Raw genomic sequence first — 27,090 nt, forward strand, 5'->3', positions numbered from 1 at the left:
CAGTCGTGGCAGTTCGGCAGTCGTGGCATAAATTCCGACATGCATCTGGCTTTCATCCATGCCCATCTCATCAGTTTATGTGTGTCTGGCCTCAGTTTGCCAGAAGGTTCAACAAAAATACTGGACACAAGAAAATTTGTTGACATACATAAATGTGATTAAAAAATGCCCTGCTCTCTTAATAGAGACTTATGTGGGTATATCAATCATCAAAGCTTTTAATGGTATGGAGATAAATAAGATCCTATTAAGCCTTTATTAAAGGGGCAAGATATTTTTATCCAGGCAGTTGGCAATCCTAACAAAGATCTACCCACCCCAGTCTGACATACTAAGCACTATTTCCCCACATTTAATACATACAATACATACTGGCATTTCTGGGTTTTAAAAGCTTGTGCAACACAGAAATTCAACTGACAAAGCCAATAATTGATCAAGTTCTCTTTATAGTGCTATTTTATAGCTATTGAAAAGCAAAACAGAGTTTCTGATAATATTGTCATCTCTAGTGGACAAGTATTAAAATGCAAGTGTACATTTAAGCATTGCACATGTTTTGCCACAGCAGATGGTTCAAGTCAGCTGCTCTCAAACTCTTCAATTTGTCCTGCCCCCATCTTTATTTCTCCCCATTACTGAGCAAGCTTTCATGGCAGAATTTAAATCTGGGTCTCCCAGATACTAATCCTATACTCTAATCACTACATCACACTGTCTCTCTTGTTTATTTATTTGGTAAGCTTATATTCTGCCTTTTCCTGTAAACAGGAAAGCAGATCACAACTTATAATAATAAATAAAAAACCTAAATATCAAATTTAAAACACCATATTAAAATTAACAGTAAAAACAATAAATAAAACGCACCACTGGTAGACAGGGCACAGCATATCAATAACCAGTTGTAGACCCACCTTAAACGATGGTAATAACAATAAGATAGCACTGTAATAAAGCATGATATCACCTCAAGGGAGGCCAAATGATGGAATGATAGGATACCCGCTGCCTTAACCATAGGCCCGGTGGAACAGCTCCGTCTTGCAGGCCCTACGAAATGGCAGTAGTTCAGGTAGGGCCTGGATCTCCACAGGGAGCTGATTCCACCAGGCAGGGGCCAGGGCTAAAAAGGCCCTGGCCATGGTTGAGGCAAGTCGGGTGTCCTTAGGGCCAGGGGTGGTCAGGAGGTGTTGCATAGCCTATCGCAATGACCTCTGGGGCATATATGGAGAAAGGCGGTCTCTCAGGTATGTTGGCCCCAGACAGCGTAAGGCTTTAAATGATCAGAATATGTTGGTTTTTTGTATGGATAGCTCAGAATTGATATATCAGAATATGTTGGTTTTTTGTATGGATATGCTCAGAATTGATATATCAGAATATGTTGGTTTTTTGTATTGATATGCTCAAATAGGGGATATGGGCTGTTTATCTCGTTACATTTACTGGCCCATTTCCCACTATATTTTAATGTACCCTTTTTTTCTAATGGCCAACTAGAATGTATTTCTCTTTTAGAACAGTGTATCGAAGTATTTTGGTTTTTTGTATTGACATACTCAAATAGGGATATTGGCTGTTTATCTTATTACATATACTAACCCATCTTCCACTATATTCTATTGTATTATTTTCTTCTAATTGCAAACTATAATGTTGCTATAACTTCTTGGGATACTAATGCCCTCCATTTAAATCCACAACTAAGAAGCCAGAATGACACCCAGATTTATGGCACTTCAGACCTATGACATGTTTGCTTTTTATCATCCTCCACTGCTGTTACAGCCCAGTTAACTATACCAAACAAACAAACACAGGCCCAAATTTGGGATTCTTTTAATCTGCTAAAATCATTCCCATGACTTTACATACCAACTCATTGCCCACTTTCTCTATATCTAAAGACAGCTTGTCATTCCATTTTGTCTGATGAAGTCTGCTTAAGAGCATACGAAAGCTTACATTCTGAAAAAACTTAGTTGGTCTTAAAGGTGCAACTTGTCTACTGCTTTGTTCTATTGCTTCAGACCAACACGGCTGCCCACTTGGATCTATCTGTAAAGATGTGAAGACAAGCTTTCAATAAATTTTGTTAAGACAATGCATTACCTATTAACTATTCCAAATCCAAAATTTTAGTCTTTTCAAAAAGATGGAAACCACAAAAAATGGGTAATAGGTAACACTGAAATAGCCTAGGTATATATTTTTTAAATATTTAGGAATAACATTTTATTATAACCTAAACTGGACAATAATAGAGCTTGAATTATATCTCTAGCCCAGTGATCCACCTTCCCCCTTCGATGATTTTATTATACTGAAAGGAATCAATATATCCTATTAGCAGTAAAGAATTTTTTTATGCTAAAATTCTATCGCAGTTATTATATGGTAGCTCAGTTTGGATAAAGGAGTTTAATAGAGACCTTGAAGATATTCAAGTAAATTTCTTCTGACAACTCCTAGGTGTTCCCAAATTTGTTCCATATTTAGCACTTTGTATTGAACTGGGCCAATATCCAATAGAAATAAAAATCTGGTTATCTAGCTTTAAATATTGGCTCAAAATACTTTTTAGAGCCCCAACGAACTCCCTAGTTTCATGATTAAAAACTGATTCACATAGTGTTAACTGGTTTGCAAATACTGAAAAGAAAATTCACCAATTAGGCTTTCAATCGAGTATTTACTTTCATTGGAAGAAACCACCATTCTTCAGATAATCAAAGATTTTTTGATCTTGAAACCCCCAAAATTTTGCCTTCTCCAACCTCACCCTTCATCCCAAGCCTCTCTGAATCTCACAACTTGATACAACCAAATGGCCAAATATCTCTACAATCTTGATGCTCCTCATCATAGAGCATTCAGCCCATTTAAATGATTTTCCTTCAAATATGGTATTGGGTAGATTTAAAAAATATCATTTCCATGAAAGGTTGTGCATTTGTGACTTAAAATCTCTTGAGTCAATCCAACATATTATGTTAGATTGTCAACTGCATATTAAGTTAGATTGTCAGCTACTTGCAAGAAATTTTTATCGCTCTTATTGTATTCTAATTCCAATACTAATAAAGATAGAATTACCCAATATCTTTTAAATGATGACAACCCTGAAATCATAGTTATAGTTGCTGAGTTTTTGGCTGAAATGGTCGAAACCAGATACAGGTTTTTTAAATTATTTGTATGCATTTTATTGTTCACTATTATACATTAGTCAGCCGGATTTGTTATTACATGCATTTTATCTTTATTATGCAATTAAAGGTGACTGACTGACTGACTGACTCATTGCCTTCAGGCTATTTTCCCACCATGCACTCCAGTATCTATTTTCTTTTTAACTTTTTTTTTTAAAAATCAACTGTTATTTTCTCTTTTCTTTAAAAGATTCAATTCAGCTACCATCTATTCCCACACTCAGCTGGAATTAATGTGAGAAGCCAATAGGTTGGCTGCAAAAGTCTCTCCCTTTCCAGCTGTGTTCCTTTGAATCAATAGGATTTCTTCTCTGGGAGTGTCCAGCCTTGTTACTCAGTGGTGGATTTGGTTCTTTTCAAACCTTGCTTGCTGAGATGGAGAACAAGGGGAGGAGGAGGGTGCTGCTGCTTTATCAAGCCACAGGGGAAAGGAAGTACGCATGCATGGAACTTGGCCACACTGGTTGCAGGCTTCCTTAACTAGAAAATACTGGATATTTTATATGTCCAATATTTTCTCTGTTTACCAGACAGAAAATACTGGACCGCCCAGTTCAGAATTGGACACCTTACAACTTTAAACGCTACCACAGGAAGAAAGTAGGTGTTGCATAGAAAGTAACTCCAGAATGCAGAATGTTTGACTGGACTTGCTATAACTTCGTTTAACATGTTTCCATGGCCACTATTACATGCAGTCTGATTCTAAGTCCCATAGAAACTGAAGGAATGTAATGTAACTCATTTGCAGTAGGTTTCTAAAAGATTCCATGACCTCAGCCGTAAAGATCCTTCAGTGTGACTTCCAACTTCAACATACAATCGATGCATTTCTGACCTTAGCAGAAATGCATCGATTGTATGTTGAAGTTGGAAGCTCCACTGAAGGATCTTTACAGCTGAGGTCTTGGAATTTTGAGAAAGCCATGGGCGAAATGATGTGCTAAAGCTGGCTGATATTGTAAGAGATATTATGTGACTGGAAGAATTTTAACTTAAGAATGGATTAATGTTTGCAGAGTGGAAATGGAAGATTGTAATGGTTTTCTTCCTTCCTCCAGGGACGAGGACAAAGGGTGATGCTTGGCGAGCAGAACTCCCTGTGGCACGCACTTATATGTGGAGTGCTGCAGGGAGCTATTCTCTCATCCATATTATTTAACATCTATATGTACCCCCTTGCCCAGATTGCCTGAGGTTTTGGACTGGGCTGTCACCAGTATGCGGATGACACCCAGCTCTATCTGTTGATAGATGGCAGACAGTTTTCCACTCCTGAACAGCTGTCCAAGGCATTAGGAGCCATGGCTGGATGGTTACAGCGGAGTCGACTTAAGTTAAATCCAACTAAGATGGAGATCCTGTACCTGAGTCGAGGGAAGGGGGGTTTCATGCATCCAGCTCCCAGCCCTGGGCGGTGCCATTCTGGTATCGGCCCAACAGGCGATTCTGGACGCCTCCCTCTCCATGGAGATCCAGATCACGGAGGCTGCTGGGTCTGCCTTTTTCCATCTATGGCAGATCAGGCAACTAGCACCATACCTATCCCCCCAAGACCTGGCTACAGTGATCCATGCAATTTTTACTTCCAGGCTGGACTACTGTAACTTGCTCTACGCTGGCCAACCCCTGAAACTGATCCAGAAACTGCAGCAGGTGCAGAATGCAGAAGTTCACCTGCTGACTGCACCACCTGTACAGGTGAGCATATGGCCGATGCTCCGCGACCTGTACTGGCTGCCTATAGAGTACCAGATCCATTTCAAGATGTTAGTTTTGACTTTTAAGGCCTTGCACAGCCTGGAACCATCATACCTACGGGACCGTCTCCTCCCATATATGCACTGGAGGTTGCTTTGTTTGGCCTCCCAAGATCTTCTGATAGTCCCCTGCCTAAGAGATGACCCTCTTGCCTCTACCAGGGCCAGGACTTTCTCAGTCCTGGCCTGGACCTGGTGGAATCAGCTCCCTATGGGGATCTGGGCCCTACCTGGCTTGCTGGCTTTTCATAGGGTCTGCAAAACGGAGCTATTCTGCCAGGTCTTTGGATAAGGCACCGGCAGGTATTTATGATCGGTTTGCCTCCCCCCTACTGCTCTACTGCACTACTGTACTGTGATGCTGTATTGTGGTATTATTTTGTACTATACCACCTTGCTGTCATGTCATCTTGCTGAATCATCTTGCTGCACTTTGATGAATGTTGTAATTGGTTTTATTATGATTTTATTGTGATTTATTTCTATTTGCTGTACTCTGCTCTGAGCCCCCAATGGGGAATGGGCGAAATATAAATAAACAAATAATTAATAATAATAATAAATGAAGGACCAAATTGGTAGAATATTGGCACCCTTATGCTCTATTGAAATAAACTGTTTGACATAGGAAAATATTAGTACCGTTTGGTCTGACTTCTCCAGAAAGTATTTTTTTCTGTTCAACTGGACTCAATATAGACCCTTTGCAACTTTGCACACCAAAATGTTTTTTGCATTGAAATGAATTTTGTACATGATTATACATTTGAAAAGTAATTTGTAAGTACGTGGAGCGAAACTTTAGAGCTTGAATTTAGAAAAACTTATTTTCCAGTGACTTGCCTTCTCATAATGTGACCCAAGTATAATAGTCTCAGTTCTCCCTAGTATCATAGATAATAATTCCCCTATGGTGATGGCCAAATGAAGTGCTCTCATTGGCTTGTAAGTGCACACTACAAACCATTGGCCCATCACAGCTCAGTCAGCATCTCTGGCCTCCCAATGACTGACTCCCCTGTCCGCACCTACTGCAGGCCCGGGAATGTTGAACAAACCATCAAAACAATCTTACCTCAGAGACAGCCATATATCTAACTCTTCTCTGTGCCCTCTCTGTTAACCAGCCTCACAAAAAGTGACGCTGGCAACAGGCCTGTGCTACTCCATCAACGGCCCACACAGACAGCCTTCCAGCACACACAGCCTCTGAAGGCCGCAAAAATAGCCAGGGAGCCACTGCCATAATGTGAATAGGTGGCAAGGCCTGGTCCTGCTGGGAGCATTTCCTCAGAGGCAGCATAAGGGCTGAAAAGGCCTTTTTCCTGTCACTCCCTCTCTCCCTCCTCCCCTAGCCTGAGACTACTGCTAAGCATTACAAGAAATGTACTGTGATGTACTTGCTAACAATGTTTTGTAAAACTTTTAAAAGAATCATTTAATCATTTTGTACATTACAATGTTACAAGAAAGATCCATTCATTTATATTAGAGGCTGTTGCCAGACAACCAACTTCTGTCAGTAAAGGGAGAGGCCTCAGGTAAATAGAATGGGATACAGTCCACCCTCCAAAACAGTTCTTTTATCCAGGATATGGAGAGAGATCTGTTGTCTGGAGTTCAGTTGTGATCTCAGGAGATCTTCGGGCTCCACCTGGAGGTTGGTTTCCTTAGGTCTGGCAGCACCCTCTGGGTGATGATGCCACTTGACTGCCATGACTTAACTAGACCTGGAAGCGTGTTCCTATTCAGCAGCAGCCCCCTAGGACAGGTTCCCCAACCCCCGGTTTGTGGACCAGTACCGGTCCGTGGCCTGTTAAGAACCGAGCCATGATTTGTTATAATTATTTCATTATATATTTCAATGTGGTGATGATGATGATAAGAAGAAGACGACAACATTGGATTTATATCCTGCCCTTCACTCTGAATCTCAGAGTCTCAGAGCGGCTCACAATCTCCTTTACCTCCACCCCACCACAACAAGACACCCTGTGAGATGGGTAGGGCTGAGAGAACTCTCCCAGAAACTGCTCTTTCAAGGATAACTCTGTGAGAGCTATGGCTGACCCAAGGCCATTCCAGCAGTTGCAAGTGAAGGAGTAGGGAATCAAACAGTTCTCCCAGATAAGAGTCCACACACTTAACCACCACACCAAACTAATAGAAATAAAGTGCACAACTGTATCATCCAGAAAGCATCCCCCCTCCCTGGTCCACGGAAAAATTGTCTTCCACAAAACCAGTCCCTAGTACCAAAAGGGTTGGGGACCGCTGCCCTAGGACAGCCAGTGTGACTTAGCAGTTGCCAACTCCAGGTTGAGAAATTCCTGGAGATTTGACGGCTGGAGCCTGGAGAGGGTGGGTTTGAAGAGGGGTGGGACCTCAGACAGGTTCAAGTGCCATAGGCTCCAAACTAGCCATTTTCTCCTGAGGAACCACTGTTGCCAATCTTCAGGTGAGGGCTGGAGACCACTCAGAATTACAACTGCTCCCCAGATGGCAGAGATCTACTCCCCTGGAGGTAGGTGGGGAGTGAATGCCTTCACTTGGGTAGGTGGGAAGACAGCAAGGGTGGGGGGCACTCATCAAGAGCCTCTTTCTAGAGCCTGTTGTATTTTCCTCCACAATGGCCTTATTACTAGTTATTTATATATGCTCTGCCTTAAACTCTCTGTGAATAGAGAGTTGTACATGTAAAAAAGAGTAAGCTAGTTAAAGATTCTCTCACTGATAACGCATCTGACATTTTGACATTTAACTCTCAATGAACTCATGTTAAGTATGTAAAACTGCCTAATGATGTGTTTCCAAATGTTGATTTTGACATTTTGATGCTGTCACAACCTCTAAAAGAAACCTGATAACTCTATGTTCATTGGATAAATGTTTTTAAATCTAGGTTAAATGAATGTTGTTCTTATTTAACATTTAGGATAGCCTTTAAGTGGCACTGTTTTGTCATGCACAAGTCTTTGCATGTATTTGCCAAGTTTCTGTAGTAAAGTTGTTCTTTTCAATGCTACGTGTCTTTTTAAAAAACAAGTTTAAATAGCTAAACTATGTATTTTCCTCTGTTCCAACCTCTTTCAGTCTCTACACAGAATTTATATTTTTCTCAAATAGAAAAGTCATATTAAATGACAACTGGTTTCTTCTAGTGGAGCATCAACTTTGACCAGCTATGCCAAATCTTTAGTTCAGTTCAGTTTATTGTAAATAGCTATTGACCATTACAAATTTGCAAAATCCTCGGCTAAAAGGAATACAAATAGTATACATATTGTAAATTAACAATAAATGAAAAATACCATATAGAACTAGAATTCAGTAAGAAGATACAACTTAAAATATTGTACAATGGCAAAAGTGGTAAGAACAAATATCTAAATAACATCCCTTCTTGCTGCCACTTCAGAACGTATTCTCTTTGCAGCAAGGGTGAATAATGAAACTCTGTATGACACATACACATCAATAGCAGATAACAAAAATGTAATTTTCTCGGCAGCTGGATATAAATTTATACTGGGTAAGATTCCTGCCAAAAATTTGGCTCTGGGATTGGAATATAACAGAGAGAATAGGGATGTGATGAGGTAAGTCCTCAAGTATATGAGATCCACAAACACCTACTTTGGGATTTGATTAAAGCCACGTTCCGGAAGTGCTATTGATTAAAAGTGCAATGAAGTAAAGGTTGCTCTGAGTACATAGTTAGAGATGTTGACTAAATAGGGAGTTCTAGTATGATCATATTTAATTAGTTTGTGCCATAGTGCTGCTTTTGATTTTAATATTGAAGATTGGTCAATCCATGCATCAGAGTTATAGATCCAGTTCCTGAGTTGGGAGTTACCAATTGGTGTTCCTAAAAGATCATTGGGAATGAAGTATCTTTAAAATATGCTATTGAGAAACACTAGGTGTGCAGGTCTTTTGGATAACAAGTTGAAAGACTGTTGACTAAGCAAGTTAGAGCTTGAGTTTTCAATTCTTTTCCAATATTGTATAAATATTAAGTACACCCGAGCCCTAAGAGAGGGAATACCAGTTTCGGATCTCATCAAAGCAGCTGGAGACCCCTTGGGGAGGGCAAAAATGCACCTTAAGAATTGATTCTGAATCACTTCAAGGCTGGCCATGTTATTGTCATTCCATCCCCACACATCAACTCTTCAGAGGAGAGGAACTATAAACTTGCTAATATATAGTTTCAGAGCAGGATTTATGTTATCTGCCCTTTGAATAATAAAAGTTCAAGATGGACCCAACCATTCTTAGTGCCAATAATTTAACCATTGCCATATGGATGGTCCAATTTAAAGTCTCTCTAAATGCTACACCAATATATTTGAATGAACTACATTGTTTAATTGGATTACCCAGAATATTCCAGGAAGAAATTTTAGCCCTTTTCCTAAAAACTATTACTTTGGTCTTTTAAAAATTAATGTAAGAGTTTATTCTTTACAACATAGTCCTAGTTAGTGCAGTAGCCTCTGCAAACCAATTAAGACAGTATCATCTGTGTTTAACAAAACTGAAAATTTTTGATGGCCCAATGGGAGAGAAACAAAATGAGGACCTGAAAGGTTCCCTACTATGTTGTTAATGTACAGACTGAAAAGTAGGGAAACTAATGCACTTTCCTGCTTCATGCCCTTCCAGATAGGATTTCTGTTAGTTAGAGAGTCAGTGGTTCCTACTCTGACGTGGGCATCATTGTCTACACTGATGACTATTCAACCAATGTCTTACCAGGGAGCATGCCTTTCTGTTTCTATTTAAAACATTATTCAAAAGTGAACATAAATTTTGGCACACTTTCTCAATCACCCTTATATTTGGTGGTCATGAACCTCTGGAAAATACAGAATCACTGACTTCATATTCCTGTTCTATATTGGGTAAACTATACATTATGACAAGGTGCAACAATAGGATGTGAAGCAGAAACTGATACTTTAACCAGTGGTGCTATCAGGGATGCGCCTTAGGGTTAGGGCCCCAGCTCATGGGTTTAGCAAGAAGCCCTTCAAATTTTCCCCCAAGGGATTTTCAGTTCTTTTCCCAGTCATCTTCAGCCAGTATGTAATTTACCTTTTCACCACTATTACACATCGACTTAACATTTTTCATCATGCTATGCCTTACAGTCCCTCTCAGCTCCTGTCATCTCAGACCTTTATCAGCATATAATTAAAGCTAGGGATTTTTGTTCCAGTGTGCACCACCTTGCACTTACTTATACTGAAGTTCATTTATCACAGTTGCTCACTCATGCAGTTGAAAGAGATCCTCCTGGAACTCTTTATACTCTGCTTTACTTTTCACATTCTGAATCATTTGATGTCATCCACAAACTTGGTCACTGCACTGCACTTCTCACCTCCAATTCCAGATCATTTATGAACAAATTAAATCACATCATCCCCATACTGATCCTTGTGGGACCCAGGACTGCTTCCTGTCAATGAACCAGTTTTTAAAATGTGAAAGGATAAAGGGCCATGTGTTGGTATGGATGTTGGTGGTGAAGATTTGTATGTACTGCTGCATCATGAAACCATTTTTTTTGTAAATATAAATCTTTAAAATGTGTTTTGGAAAGACTACTGGTGTCACTGTGGCATTTCAAAACAGTGATGGTTTTAAAGTACTGTCCCAGATTTTACTGTGAAGCTGTTCACAAGAATTGTAATATACTAAGCCAGTTTACTGGACAATTACTGCAGTTATCTTCAGATTTAGGTTAAAAGGATATTTGCAATTTTACCGGTTTGTGCATTGATCCATTCAAATTGCACAAATTATCATTCTGGCAAATACTCATTATTTTAGTGTGAATCCCTTGGTATGGGGAAGATTATTATAGTTTATTTTGAGACACCTCATGTTGAAATGAAAAGAACACCTTGTCCTCTGTTTTGATATAAAGAAACTTTGCAAATGTAACTTCCATGTGTGATCCATAATCTCAGAAATTATAGGTCTGTCCACAGATGAGATCTATGAATTACAGCTTCACCCATGATGCTGCTGCAATTAATGCAGATATAGAAACTATCACAACATCTGCAGAAATGCTACAAAACATTACATGTTCATTGATCTTAAAGGCAAATATGTTAATTGGGTTTAGAAATGAAAAGGAAAGATTTTTTTTTACTATTTAATTCAAGGTATTAAAACTAACTTCAAAAAGTTAAGTTTGCTTGTGAATTGGAAGAATTGGATTTGTTGCTGTCAGTCAGATCACCTCTTGCAAATGTATATTCACAAAGAAGTATAAGAAACTGATAAGAAGGCATTTGTTTAGTTCTTTAAATTTAATCTGAAATTTCCTTGGCTCTCCCCCCCCCCTTTTGAAATAAAATCAGTTGCTTTTGCTTCCATGACTATGTTAAACCAAAACAGAAGGGAAAAACCCCAATTGAGCAATCTGACAGACTGGTTGATACCAGTATACTCTAAGAGTTATGATAGCCATGGTCAAAAAGAACTATGAAACCTGCATTCCCTTGGATGTGTATGCTTAAAAGTTTAAGAAAGCTGTCATACAGCCCAGTTCTTTTTTTGCAGAGGATATCTGGAATGCCTTATAATAAACCGGTCTTGGCACTAACATGTTTGTGTCTTAGCGTGCGTGATATACAAAAATTTGCCTATTGAGGAAGGTCTTGGAGGCCAAAATGTTTGGTGCTATTTTAATGTGGTTCAAGAGAACTCGGAAAACGCAATTCTGTTTAAGGTTCATGGCCAACCATGAGCTTAACCAGAAGGTTTATTCATGAACAGCACTGGTTTGTGGTCAAAAAATAACCTAGATTTATTGAATTATTGGTTCTGTTTTATTGGCTGAAGGCTTTTACCATAAAAATATTGAAATGTATCAGGTTATATAGATTCAGGAATTCTTTATTCAAGTATTTGCCAATTAAAGGTGGATTGTGCCATCAATATAGTTTTAGTGCACTTTGTAATAAATACATATATTTGTTTAATTTATTTCGGAAAAAGTTCTCTCACTTAGCCATTGGGTACTCAACTTCCATTACTATATTTACACAGTCTTTGGGGCTGGTTTGGTGATTTTTACACTGTCTTAATGGAAAACACTGCCTTAACGGAAAACAAGCATGCAAGAAACTGAGGTGTGTAATGATTTCTAAACTGTTCCCCCCCCTCACTGGTGCCATAAAATAAGTTTAACATGCTATGAATTTGCTAGTTTTAGCATATGTCAAATGATCTGCAAGCTAATCTGACTCCTTTATTTGTAGGCAGTATTACCTATGGGTCTCGGTGCAAGACTATTGGAAAAAACAGCTGCAACAACTTAATAGTCACCAGCAGCCCCATGATGGTTCAGCGGCTGGGACCTCTGTCTCCTCCTGCAAACCAGGTCTCGACAGCATGCAGCCAAATCAGCTCTAGCTTGCAGAATGCTGCAAGCTTGAATATACCTCCATCAGACACAAGGTCTTCAGTTATGTTTCTTATCTTTAGTCATTTCAAGTGTATAAAGTTATATATAATGTAATATAAAAACACACAAGTGGAGGACACACAAAGACTATCAGGGGCCACTTCATTTCCCCCTATAGCTATAATAAACTTTATGAACCACCTTCCTCCCCAGTGAGGACTGAAAGCAGCTTACATCATTCTACTGTTGTCCATTTAACTCTCAATACAGCCTTGAGAAGAGATTAGGCTGGTTGTATGACGCGTCCAAGGTCATTTGGTGAACTTCTATGGCAGAGTGAGGATTCAAATCTGGGTCTCCCAGATCCTTGTTTGAAACTCTAACCACAATACTGCACTGGCTTTTTGTGATGGCTGCTGTTTAACAGTAGCAAGTAAGTTATGGAAGTTCTGCTGTAGCATGCTGTGTGATTGCTGCCAGGCTTAGTCCTCCCTCAAAGACCAAAATGGACCTTTCCCTTCCCTGCCTTCTAAAATTTTAAACTTTAAATAACCACTAACTAATGTATGCCATAGCCATCATTATCCTAGGTGGCATTTTCTACTAGGGATGGAAATGAACTGGGAAAACGCAATTCAGTGTAAGGTTCATGGCCAACCATGAACTGAACCAGAACGTTTATTCATGAACAGAACTGGTTTGTGGTCAAAAGCAGCTGAGCAGTGGAGAGATGCTTCCTAGCACTCAGCTGTTTCATGCTCTTATGCAGACCCTTTAAAGTTTAAAGGGACTCTACAAGATAGCCTGAAACAGCTGAGTAGTGGCCACTCAGCTGTTTTCAGGTTGTTTTCTTCAATCCCTTTAAACTTTAAAGGGACTGTACAAGACAGTCTGAAACAGCTGAGTGGTGGGGAACACCTCACTGCTGTTGAGCTGTTTTTGTGGCTTTCATGGGGACCAGAAATCAGGGGTTTAAAGGGTCTCATAGTCTGTTTAAACCCTTGCTTTCTGCTCCATCCACAAACCACCATGAATTGCTTTAGAAGTTTATGGAATTTCACAAACCCATCACAAACTTCTATTTGTGAACCACTAACAGGCAAAATTTGTGAAAAAATTTGCTTCATGGTTGGTTTGTGCCCATTCCTACTTACTAATGCTCAGAAAAACAATGCTCAGCATCTACAGTTAAAAACCAATAGTTAAAAGATGGATGTTAATTACTAATCATTATTTCTGCATTTTTGTATGTATGTTGATTTTTTCATATAACTTCTAAGATCTAGATTTTAAGTTGCTAAGACTACATTCTTTTTCTCTTATTTGTCTTTATTACAGATCTCTCATGTCACGTGAATCTTTGGCATCCACGACTCTAAGCCTGTCAGAAAGTCAATCAATTCAGAGTGTAAAACAAGAGTGGTTTCATGGTTATAGGATTTTCCCTTCTCTTCCTTCCAACCATGTTTCCCAAAATGGTAGTGAACTAGAGGACATCACAAGTGTCCCATCTGGGACATCAATGCCCAACAATATCTCTAATGCATTACCATCTTACTTGTTTGGTATGGACAGCAACCACTCACCCTACCCTAGTCCTCACCATTCTTCAAATAGGTCTCATTCAGCCAAAAAAAGGGCCCTTTCCTTATCCCCTTTGTCTGATGGCATTGGAATTGATTTCAATACGATTATCCGTACATCACCCACTTCCCTCGTTGCTTACATAAATGGTTCCAGGACATCTCCATCAAATCTGTCTCCTCAACCTGAAGTCTATGGGCATTTCTTGGGAATAAGGGGAAGTTGTATTCCCCAGACTTGCTCTATTTCAAATCCTCAAAAAAGGTTTCTTGCAACGAATGGCAATGTTGCTCTCCCAGGTTACAGTGAAAATGGAAACACTGAATACCAACGCATGCAACAGCTGGAGCAAAATAGCTTACAGACGGCAGTCACAAACAACATGGTTGTTCAACAAGGTTTGCCTATGCCAGACAACCAGTCTATAGGAATATTTAAAAATGGACACATGGATGATTTTCCTGGAGGTACAATTGATATGCTTTCTGCTCATTCACTGGCTCCCTCTACTCTTCTTCCTCCACATGGTCCTCCACCACCATACCATGCACATCAACATGACCTTGTAAACTATTCCCATCACCTTTCCTTGTCACCATCTGCCAAAGGCCCAGTTTTAGATGAGGATGGTGAACTAGATGATTTTAATAGCAAACACTGCTGTCGATGGATAGACTGCAGTGCCACTTATGACCAGCAAGAGGAACTTGTGCGGCATATAGAAAAAATTCATATAGATCAGAGGAAAGGAGAAGATTTCACTTGTTTCTGGGTTGGATGTCCTCGAAGATACAAGCCATTTAATGCCCGTTACAAACTGCTGATTCATATGAGAGTGCATTCAGGAGAGAAGCCAAACAAATGTACGGTAAGTCTAAAACTTCCTCAGACCCAGAGCCCTGATCCTTCTCAAGTCTCCTTACAACTGCTTTTTAAGATTGAAGTGATCCAATCAGAATTGCTTCTGAAATTTGAAATGTGAAAATATGCATGCAGAATTTGAGAACTAAATATACCTGGGGGTGTTACTGGATCAGTATAGGGCTTAGAATCCTCTATTCTGCTGCACTACTCCCAGTATGGCCTCACAGTATGGAGTTATTGGTGGATGCAGGGATGCCAATCAATGCAGAAAGCCATGGTACAGTCTTCCAGGCTATGTCACAAATCTGAAGTAGCCAAGAGTGTGAATCTTAATGTGAAATAACTGGATTTTTAAAAACATCCTATGGATATAATCTTAATCTGTGTTTTTTTGGGATCAGATGGTTGGGAATCAGATAGCTGAGGAGATCTCTCCCATCAGGTAATCTGCAGATTTTGATAGGATTTAGAGCTGCTTCACATGGCATCAGCCCCAAAAAGCTTCTAAAGAGTAAAATGCACCAGCCTTTATCAGATGGCCTTCCTAACTCCTTCTGTTTCTGATGGTTGGTGTTATAGCACATTCAACATAGCTAATTAAACAGATTTCAAGAAGAGTACTGCCAGAAGAGAGCTCTGAGTGAGCGTACAGGTTCATATTGGGCAAGATGATTCTACAAATAATAAGCAAGCAAATGTCAATTCTATTATTGTCATATTAGAAGCTGACTTGGAATGTCAGTCTCCTATAGCAGTGGAAATCCAGACATACAAACCTAAACACCATTTTTAATGTATCCAAGTGGGATTGCATCTGGCAGATAGACCTATCCTCTTTAATTTACCAATCAAGTGCCAGGATGTAAACAGATTTGTTATTAAACTATTAAAAAGGTAAAAAGTAAAGGTAGTCCCCTGTGCAAGCACCAGTCATTTCCGACTCTGGAGTGACAACACATCACAACATTTTCATGGCAAACTTTTAATGGGGTGGTTTGCCATTGCCTTCCCCAGTCATCTACGCTTTCTCCCCAGCAAGCTGGGTACTCATTTTACCAGCCTCGGAAGGATGGAAGGCTGAGTCAACCTTAAGACGGCTGCCTGAACCCAGCTTCCACTGGGATTGAACTCAGGTCATAAGCAGAGCTTGGACGGCAATACTGCAGTTTACCATTCTGCACCATGTTCTTATTAAACTATACATTCCCCCGAAACTCCAAGTCCAAATAAAATCTTGAAGAAATCCTGGAGATTCTAATTTTAGATGTGCAATGCAAATGAGAAATGCTGTAAAAATTTGTTCAGTACAGTTTGTACCCTGTTTCATAATGAACAACTATATTTTCTAGAAATAGCTGCTGGTTAGAGTTCAATTTCAATAGAAGAATTTATTTATTTTCGTATATGGTGCAGAAAGTTGATACTCATGTTGAATTTCATAGGGATGGCATTCTTATCCTGTTTTTTAAAAAGTTACCTTCTCTTCTCCCATCCTCTCTTGTTCATGCCAGAGGACAGAATCTTTAAAAATAAAATATATATCCGTTTAAAAAAAAAGTACACTGGAAAATTGTCAACCATTATACCAACAACTTACAATGAGACATAAAATATCTCTTTAATTTCTAACTTTGATAAATGGTTTATTATCCTAGTACCTAACTGACATTTTCTGTTTTAAACCTTTATAAAAGTGTGACCTTTTTGAGATTTTAAATTCCTTTGGGGGAAAAAATCACAGCCCTCAGAAATCTTAATGGTGAGATGATAGCTTTAGCAAGCATAAGATAACCTAAGAAAGGATTTACTGGTCTGTAATTTTTGGCTCTAAAACGGCATCCAATTTAAATTAGAATATACATAGGTTGTTTTTATGTAGCAGATTTTCCCCCAAATACAGGAGTATTTATAGGCCTGTGAGGTTTTGATGTTTCACCAAAATTAGATCAGCTTTTCTTTGGCATGTCTCTTGTACGCAGGGCCGGCCTGACGCCCTGGGGCGCCCTAGGCAGACTTGCTGCCTGGCGCCCCCCCCAAAGCAACCCCACAGCTCACCCCTGCAGCTCTGCGCCCCCTCCCCTCCCCACCATGCCCCCTCCGCCCTTCCCCATGTGTCAATTGCAATGCCGGAACTGGCTCTAATGTCGTGTTCCGGCACCCCGCCCCCCTGCACGGTGTCCCGCCCATGCCACGGTGCTCCGCTCACCTGGTTCATGGTTTCTGGTTCATGGCCCTTCTCAGCCATGCTTCACAGCCAGGCTCAGTACGTTCCAAGTCAATTACCCAGACAGTTAAAATACAGCAGTAACATATGCTAATATATGGTTATAGGTATGTTGATTTACAGCTACCACTAGCTCTGTCCTGGATGGTCCAGGCTACTTGATCTTGTCAGATTTTGGAAGCTAAGCAGGATTGGCCTTGGTTAGTCCTTGGAAAGGGAGTCCACCAAGGAACTCTTCCTCCCTACACCATCATGTCATCCACTCATTAAGACTTCTGATTTGTGTCTGCCTAACTGGCCCTGTGCATGGGATAGGCAACACTTCTTAGAAGGCTACCTTGGAGGTCCTGGCCTCGAGTCTCCTGCTTAAATTTTTCCTTCAGGACTACACAACTACATTTCCCCATATTGCGCCATGATCACTGGCTCCTCCCCAGCACTGTCTATCAGCCTATCTATACCATGCATAATGCCTGCTACCTTAACACCAGACCGGCAAGTCATCATGCAGTTGATACATGGGCTCACACAACCCATCTAGCTACATGCCTAGGGATTGAATCAGCAACTACTAAGAACCCCCCTCCCTCCCAGGAATGGTTCCTTGGTGCAAAAGGATACCTGTTCACCAACTGAAGATGGGGTGTATTCTGAGGGAACATTCGCCTTTTCATCAGCACGGTGCCCTGTTTCTCCTTGACCCTCAAGCTCCCTGACAGCAGTAGGGCTGCCATTCTCATAGTGGGACACATCTAACAAGTCTCTGAGAATCTTATCTATGTGCCTAGCTGACTTTCTCTACTTCTCCAGTCAGCCACCTTGGCCTCAAGGGTGTGAACGTGTTCCCTGAGAACCAAGAGCTCCTTACACCGAGCATGTATCCATGACTTCTGTCCAATTGGCAGATCGTTATACATGTTGCACTCGGTGCAATACATTGGATAGCCACCAACCCCCTGCTGGCATTATACTTTCATAATTGCATTTTTATTAATTTTTATCCCCCCTTTAAATAAAACTTCCTATTTATGTAGATTTGTTTGGAAAGTGTGTTATGCTTTTAGAGATGTGGAGAGACTAGTGCTGCTGAATTTGGAAGTCTGCTAAACTTGCCTGTTTATTTTCCCACTCCAGACACTTTATCACTGGAGCAGGGCCTGCTATCTCACAAAGCTAGGCCTACTCATAGGACCCCTAAGTAAATAGCTTGGGCCAAAACTCCATCACATACTGGAGCCAATTACACTGATTGGGAGCTAGCCAATGCAGGAGGATGAATGAGTCAGTTTCTGGTTGATTAACAATAGATGTTGCTGAAAAGGAGCTGCTCAGATCACCTTCTACTTCAAATGCTAATGTATGTAACTGCTTGTTTTCTTGTACGAAAAAAACGCCTTCTTTAAATAATGTGAGAATTAACTTAAAATTTTAGATTTAGTTTTAAATTGGATCCCCTGTTTTGGTTTCAAGCCCTTGCTGTATTTAAACCCTAGCTGTGGTATGTTTTATTATTTGCATTCCTTTTTCTCTTACAAAAACCTGACTAAGGTTTAACCTTATCTGTGAACACACTATCTCTAGTCTCTGGTATTAGTACTTTAATCTATAGGAATTTAATCTATAGTACTTTAATCTATAGGGATAGTAAAAATTCAAAGGTTCAAAGTTTGTGCCCTCAGTTTTAATCCTTGTCCTTTATTTGACGCATTGATTAACCCTTCCTGTACTTCAGTAAAACTAGCAAGAACCCTGAAGTCTGTTTAGAACTAAAATTAGCTATACCTGAGTAGTCTGAGTAGTTAGAACCAAGCTAAAATTAGAACTAGACCAGAAAATTGGAACAGAACTAAAATTAGACTAAAATTAGCTAAATCTGAGTGGTTTGAACAGCTACAACACTAAGAATTTACACAATGTTGGTACCTAAAGATATTTTTAACCAGGGCTTTTTTTGTAGAAAAATCCCAGCAGGAACTTATTTACATATTAGACCACACCCCTGATGTCACCATTATTTTGCCACAGGGCTATTCTGTAGGAAAAGCACAGCAGGCACTCATTTGCATATTAGGCCACCCCCTCTGACACCAAGTCATACAGGAACTGTGTTCCTGTATGTTCCTGCTCAAAAAAAGCCCTGTTTTAAACTATTTGCCCTCCTTACTATTTCAACCTATTCACTTATCCTATCTTGATAGAATTTTATACTAACACGTGCACACACACACACATTTAAATGCCATTTACTCTCTCCTCAGACATCTGCTAAACTCACCTGTTTATTTCTTCATTCCAGGCACTTTGTCACCAGAGCAGGGCATGTTACCTTGTCCTGTATGCGCTATAACACAATATGTCACATAAATAGTGTCCCTCCATGAAGCGCTGCTCTGCACCTTTTGTTTCATTTAGCTAGTGCATGGAGAAAGTAGTGTATATGGGACTTTAAAACTACTGACTGAACTGTGAATTTCTGTCCCATACCAGCTATCTTGCAGCTTTCTCTACCAATCCCTTTTCACGCAATCTAGCTAAAACTCAGTACATTTCCCCTTATGAAAAGGGCTGGAAATATAATTGTTTTTAAAAATATGAAATCTGGGAATTTTGAAGAACTAAAATTTTGAAATGGAAATAAATAAACAAACAAATGAATAAATAAATAAATGACAATAATATTATTTTATAGTGACAATTCACAAAAAGTCCTTTGGTATCTCAGCAGCAAAAATGGAGAAATGGCACTCACAATGGGTTGACAGTGAAAAAAAATGACACCAATGTGGGAGGATTCTTGTCCATTCTGGGTGTCCCTAAATGCAGCAACTTACTGTTATGGTGGTGGTGGTGGTTGCTGTTATGGATAGATTTTCATCCTAAGGCAATACAATTTATTGGTCTGCTTCTGTCTCAGAGTACTTTTAATTCAAATATTTTGGCCTATGAATTTCACGAATTGCATTAATACATGGCTTTGTATTGTATAAACTTTAATAATGAGGCTGATGCAGAATTGTATAAATCATTATACACACACACCTTTCGAAAATAAAAATAGCAGATGATTTTATAAAATGATCTGAACTTCAATAAGCAGTACCAATTGGTGGCAGTAGAAGGTTTTGGAGTTTTTCTTGGGTTTTGTTCGTGACAATTTGCAGACATGTACATCCTTCCCGGCTCAGTATTTCTATATGGAAAAAGTTGATGAATGCAGTTAATGTAATTGTTTTCACTGTTCCCCTTTGCCCTCATGAACTTAGTTCATTTTTATAAAATTATGATTTTTGTTCTTAAAGTTCAGCTGCCAAATGAATGGTATTTAAGTAGTTTTCTGTGTGTATTATGCAAATGACAAGCACAAAGTAATGACTTCAGTGGAAAGGAAAAATGTTTCTCCAGGTACATTGAAAGATCAGCTCTGTTCATATTTTCATAGACAAACAATAGAATATTGCAGAAGTAGCCTCTTTTATTTTAGTATTGTAAGAAAGCATCCTCAATATGTTTTTGCTACTAATAATATTTTTGAAGGGTAGCTATTTTAAAAGTATTGTTTATTATTCTTGAATCTAGTTTACCTAATTCCTTTCAATCATAATTTCGCAGTAATTTATGCACTGCTGATATAAAAACTGTTAAAAGGAGAATCACTGTAGAATACATGATCCTAAAGTAAAGAAAGTAAAGTAAAGGTTTTAATTATATTTTAAGATTATTAAACTTTCAAAGGACTTCAAGTTAATGACTTGCTTCATTTATTAGAGGACAAGGACAAGACAACCAAGAAAAATGACCACAAAAACCTACACATTAGGTTCTGCCCAGACCTCTTCTCCTAGGAAATATTCATTTATTTGCATTGAGTGAAGATTGTGTAGTATTTAAGGGAAGGTTTTTGATATTTAAGAAAATATGACCTATCTCCAGCAACTAGGGGTTTATTTATATGGCCAGATGTTCCAAATATTGAATGGTGGTTAAAATACTTTAATACATGTTTCACAAAATAGTTTCACTAAATAAAATTTCTCAATTCACTCAATTCCATTCAATAAAACTTCAAATACATTCATGAATAAAGCCACCAAACACATTTCAACCAGCATCTGCAGTGGCCATAGTTAAAAAGTAACAAAGACCCCAACTTAAAAAAATTATCTTCTGAGATGATGTTTGGGAACTCTTGATTTCAGTAGGAATACAGGTCTTTTTATATAGTGGTACAGAATATCTATAACTCATGCACTTTCAGTGCTACTTTGTATGTGCATGCTGAGTTTTTTTTTTAAATATAGTTCTGAATACTTCCAAAAAATTCAATTTTCATTTTTGAATTTTACTACTGTTCAACTACAGCTACTATGAAAGATGCTGATTAAAAGTGTTAGTATTTATTTGTGAATGCATTTTGAATATTATTGAATAATTATTTAATGAATTTAATTTATATAATTAAGCTGTTTTGGAAGTACATTGTTACTTTTATAGTTTGTATAGACTGAGCCTTTTCTTTATATTAGTGTGCTGTCACAAATTATGGTTTTGTGTTCAAATCTTGTTAAAATGGGTTGTTCTCAGCAATGAATGCCAACAATGAATTTCATTAACCTTGTTATACCTAAATTAATGGCTATGCTGTTATTTGCTCATAGATTTCAGAGCACCCAGTTATTCCATGGCTCTTTTGTGTTTTTCAGTTTCTGATTAATTGTTAAGAGAAATTATGTAATTGCTGCACAGTTCAATCATGACCATGCAATTTTTTAGACCCTCTGGAAATACTAATATACTTCTAGCAGGAAGTGATTGATCAGTAGTGAGGTTACTACAAGCTTCAGGATTGACTGTAACACTCACAGCTAGAGCTGTCAGTTCTGTCTTGGAAAATTTCCAGAGATCTGAGGGTGAAGGGCAGAGTTTGGGAAAGGGAGGGAGCTCTGTGGGAATGGGATTCTATAAAGTCTGCCTTCTAAAGTTGCTGTTTCTTCCAAGGGATCTCTGTAATCTGTTGTAATTCTAGGAGAATTCCAGGCCCCACATAAAGGACAGCAACCCTATAAACCTGCATGGTAGTCAATTCAGGAAGATACTAGATAATTTTTTGGTAGGCAAAGATACGGAAAGCAGAGATGGCCAAACTGCGGCTCTGAAGCCACATGTGGCTCTTTCACACATAGCTCTCAAAGCCCCCACTACCCCACCAGCCAGCTTTGAGAAGGAATATGTCTCTTTAAATCACTTATCCAAGCCAAGCCTGCAAATGGCTTGGAGAATACATTTAAAGTTAAAGTTGTTTTCTTTCTACTTCTTCCCCCATCTATTTTCCTCCCCCATCTATTTTCCTTCCTTCCTTCCTTCCTTCCTTCCTTCCTTCCTTCCTTCCTTCCTTCCTTCCTTCCTTCCTTCCTTCCTTCCTTCCTTCCTTCCTTCCTTCCTTCCTTCCTTCCTTCCTTCCTTCCTTCCTTCCTTGTCCTGTGGCTTTCAAACATCTGGTGTTCATATCTTGTGACTTTCAAACACAAACAAGTTTGGCCACCTGTGGCCTAAAGCATTCTGAGAAAAGAAGGATTTCTGCTGTCTCTGGTGCCGTGATTAGGCTGTGAGATGGTTCTTTCTTCTTAACCACTCATATTGTCATTAGTCTTTCCCACTCAAATGTTAGAACAGCAACAGGAGGGAGACAGGATTGAGAGCTGGCAGTCCAAACAGCATCCCTTGACCAGTGTGTTGTTAGGGCCAAACTAAATACTGGTTTTACCAGAATTTTGGGAGTATTTTCAAAGTCGAATACAGATCAGAAAATCTGACTGGCTACTGTTATAGCTGACCCCAAATAAAGCCAGCCTGCCTGCCTGTCTGCCTTCCTCTCTCTCTCTCTCTCAGTCACTCTCTCTTTCTCTCTTATTCAGCTGCACCTAATAGCTTATGGTGGAGAGGTTTAAAGGGCTACAAAGTTAACTTTCATTCTCCTCTAGGGCTCTTTCCTATCTCTTGCTCTGGTTTCCTGGACAGTAAAAAACAACAACCTGGAAATGCAAACAAACACCGTGATATGTTGGGTAACACACAGTAAAACTTTTTCCAAGAATCATTTAAATCTTTTGTCACATTATAAAGAAGTACAACACTATAATATTCCAACAAGAAGTCCATCAATGAGCCCCTGGATATAGGCTCATTTTGTCAAAGTCTTCCTTGGGAGTGTTCCTATTTTCTTCAAAGTTATTATTCTCATTACAATTCAGTGTTTATATTGAGAGCAAGCCAATCCTTAACCTCTTCTCTAAACAGATGCAAAAGCCTTCTGAATTTTGCTGGAAACAGGATGGAGGTAGAAGAGGCATCTCTGAAGCCCAATGGAAAAAGCACCTTAGGGGGAGCTGTAGTGCGTTAGAGCCAATTGTTGCAATGCTTTTGAAAATGGCATTGCATTGCAAGCTTGCAACTTGCAACGTTGTTGGCTTCAAATGTGAAGTCAAACTAAGTAACTACCTTGCTTTCTCCACCCATTTCCCAGGGAACAGGAGGAGGAGAGGAGCAGCGGCAATTTGACAAATAGAATTTCAGGTTAAGGGGAACACTGCTCTTTAGCAAATCACATAAGCTTGTTCTTTTTTTAAAAAATTCTGTGCATGGGCAAAGAGCATAAAAGGGTCTGGCTGATCTAGATTCCATTACTGAGAGAGTTTCAAGAGTGTGCACTAGCTTTGACTTTAGCTACTGCTCTGAGCCTGATTCCTGATGCCTGAGAGACTCTGCTGTGGACTTTGTATCAGATCCTGCCATATGACCGGTGGGGATCTTTCACTTGCTGGCCTACCCCTCTATTTAAAGAGCCCACTGACCAGTTGCTGGGTGCTTCTGGGCACTATTGGCACTGCATGCTGCCAGACACTATTGCACTGGTTCTGCTGTCCTTGAAACCCCGCTCCCCCTTGCTCACATTGTGATTCTTTGGTTGACATCAGTCCTATTGAGCTGCATTTGCCACAATGGTACTGGCTTCTGCTGCTGGGCACTAGTACATTGCACTGGTTATGCTGTTCTTGCAGAAATCCCCCCCACCCTCGGTTTCAACTTCAGAGATTCTCAGATTTGACCTTAGTCCTATTGGTTTTGGTATTGCCACAGTCACACTGGATCTGCTGGGCACATTGCACAAATTCTGCTGCTAGTCTTGCAAAAATGCCCCCCCCTTCACTTTTTACTGCAGAGATTATCTGGGATATTCTGCTGGGCTTGTATTTTTTCCCTGTTGGAAACAATGGAGGATGGTGATGCCTTCTATGGGTGCCCATAGAATTGGAATCCCTGGTCCAATCTTTTTGAAACTTGGGGGTTCTTTTGAAGTGAGGTTCCAGCAATCACATTGCAAATTTGATGCCTCTACCTCAACCGCCTAACCCCCCCCCCACTGAATATACCCCAGGATAAATTTGCCATTGACTTTAATGGGTATATTATGGTACAATAATCCCCCTCCAAAAATTGTGATCCTGAATATTACTGAATCCAAATACAATACTGGTATTGGGATTTGGGAATATTTGGAAATACTGAACTTTTTTCTCCCTTACACACCCATAGTTTGGAATGGCACCACCAATAAATGAAGGGTTTTGCTTCCACTCATAAGCTGCTTTCCCATGTTAAAAAATATTTTTGGGAGGGGGGGCAATTTCCTTCATTCCTCTGCTCCATGTGTACAGACACTTGATGTGGAACAGCTAAATCCCTGGACCCAACTTTATTACCTGCAAAATAATATTCTCCATCTGCTCATCTAAAAGAATGCTTGTCAGAAAGCTGTAAAAATATTTTATTGTACCTCACTCTCATTTAAATGCATTCCTTTGTCACAAACTGGCATTGGCTCAAGGTATAAAATAAAATCATAATAAGCCTTTATGAGCATGTTTAGAACACTTTCATGAATACATTCATGCACAGAAGAACATGATTTGGCTTTTGACTGCATAATTGAGCATTATACCATTGCAGAATCATCCCCAAGGATGAACAGCTGTAAACATAACATAATGCTGAGTCTAGTTCAAGGCCTATGATTCTGTACATCTCATGGATGTATTTTCCAGCCCATAATACAGCTATGAAAATGAATTTTTGAACCCTAGCATATTTTACAACCTTAAGGAATCCACTTGAACATATAAACAAAGCAGGAGTCAAATGGCATTTTTAAGACCAACCAATTTTTATTTAGAACGTAAGCTTTCATGTGCTATTAAGCACACTTCATCAGAGGAGGAATCCAGCACAGTGAGCAAAGCCATACATAGCTGAGCAGAGCCACACATAGCTGGTAGGCAGTGGCCCAGAATGCAACCTGGTACAGATTTAAGAACCAATGACAGTGAAGTAAAATTATCTGGTAGGCTGTGGTTGAGAATGTAAAATGGTACGACAGAATAGTAAAATTAACAAATTCAGCAAACCTTTGATCTGAGTAGCATGAGCATGCGAAAGCAACAAAACAGTAGTATGTCAAATGTGAGATTCTCTGTCAGCAGGATTGGAGCAAATGCGGCTGTAGCATAGAGCCTGGCTGTATACAATGGATCGTTTGGTGTGTTTGGGGTGGTAGCTGGAGGCATGCAGGTATGTTTGTCCGTCAGTAGGTTTCCGGTATACAGTGGTGTCGATGCATCCATTGTTTAGTTTTACAGTGGTGTCCAGAAAATGTATAGTTATCAGGTGTGGAAATTATTCTTTTTCTTTTATCCAGCAAAGGATAAATGCAAGGAGGGACGGTGGCTCAGTGGTAGAGCATCTGCTTGGTAAGCAGAAGGTCCAGGTTCAATCCCTGGCATCTCCAACTAAAAAAGGTCCAGGCAAATAGGTGTGTTTGAGACCCTGGAGCGCCACCGCCAGTCTGAATACACAATACTGACTTTGATGGACCAAAGATCTGATTCAGTATAAGGCAGCTTCATATGTTCATATGTTTAAAAATGCTGCATGTTATAGCATTTTATTCCATGAATAATAAAATTATAGCATTATTTAACTCTCTAATCAAATAGATTTCAGGGTTGCCAGGTTTCTGGCTATGATGGCAGACATCCCACCATTCTGCCTGCCACTTGAAACAGTTGGTGGTGCCTTCCCCAACTCCTGGCAACCATATTATGACTATTGACACTATTTTATTTCCTGTACAATAGTTTTCTTATTGTCTTTGAGCCTTTATTTTTAACTATACACCTAATTTAGATCAGTATGTTTTAAAAAAACTTTTCACTGAAATTTTTGCTTGTTTCCAAATGCTTGTTTTTATGGCCTTTGCACCAAGTCAACTTTTCAGAAGATGCTGTTTTCACCTGATCTGTCTTGTATTATTTGAGACCAGAATTTTAACAACTTTATAGTTTTTCAAAGTACTTTTTAAAGGCTTTGTTAAGAGCATGTGACTATACAGCAAGTTTATTTGTATCAACAATAACATATTCTTACTTCTAATTAGAATTCACAAGACAAAGTTCCTTTGTCTGGTGAAAGCTTGTCTTGCTTACTTATTGAAAATACATGGATATTTCCCCCAGAGCCCCAGGTGCTTTTAGGCATGGCAAAGTTCTAGACTTCTGAACTCCTGGTTCTGCTCTACTAATTCAGCCACACATGTTGAAACTTGTTTTATATGGGTATTTGATGGTGTTGTAGTACTACAGTCTGAGTAGTTTGTTTATACATAAAGTTCTGAGACTCTTGAAAAGTTAACTTACACTTAGCATAAGGTTGGGGTTATTTGCTTTGGATATAATCTACCAAGGCTTTCCTGTTAAGCAACAACTTTCAATGGCTAGATAGAAGAACAAATTCTCCCACACTCCATCTCTGTAACAAAGAAAGTATGCTTGGTGAAGTTTTTCTTGTTACTTAACATTTAAAGGCATGGAGGCAATCTGAACAAGGGCTTTCTTTCCAAGGTTGAGTTTGGCTGGAGGTCAAAGAAATTAATGGAAAACCAGTTATTTCCTTATAACCAAC

General features: G+C 39.4%; 1 protein-coding gene across 2 annotated transcripts in view; it reads left to right on the forward strand.

Moving 5' to 3' along the window:
• Positions 1-27,090, forward strand: part of GLIS3 (GLIS family zinc finger 3) — a 283,772-nt gene that overhangs the window by 77,461 nt on the left and 179,221 nt on the right. For both annotated transcript variants that reach the window (XM_060237383.1, XM_060237384.1), the window contains exons 3-4: positions 12,262-12,460; positions 13,746-14,859. In XM_060237383.1, coding sequence (XP_060093366.1) covers positions 12,262-12,460; positions 13,746-14,859 — 1,313 coding nt within the window. The remainder of the gene's footprint in view (positions 1-12,261; positions 12,461-13,745; positions 14,860-27,090) is intronic.

Source organism: Heteronotia binoei, chromosome 4, assembly GCF_032191835.1.
Source record: "Heteronotia binoei isolate CCM8104 ecotype False Entrance Well chromosome 4, APGP_CSIRO_Hbin_v1, whole genome shotgun sequence".
NCBI classification, from domain to species: Eukaryota; Metazoa; Chordata; class Lepidosauria; order Squamata; family Gekkonidae; genus Heteronotia; species Heteronotia binoei.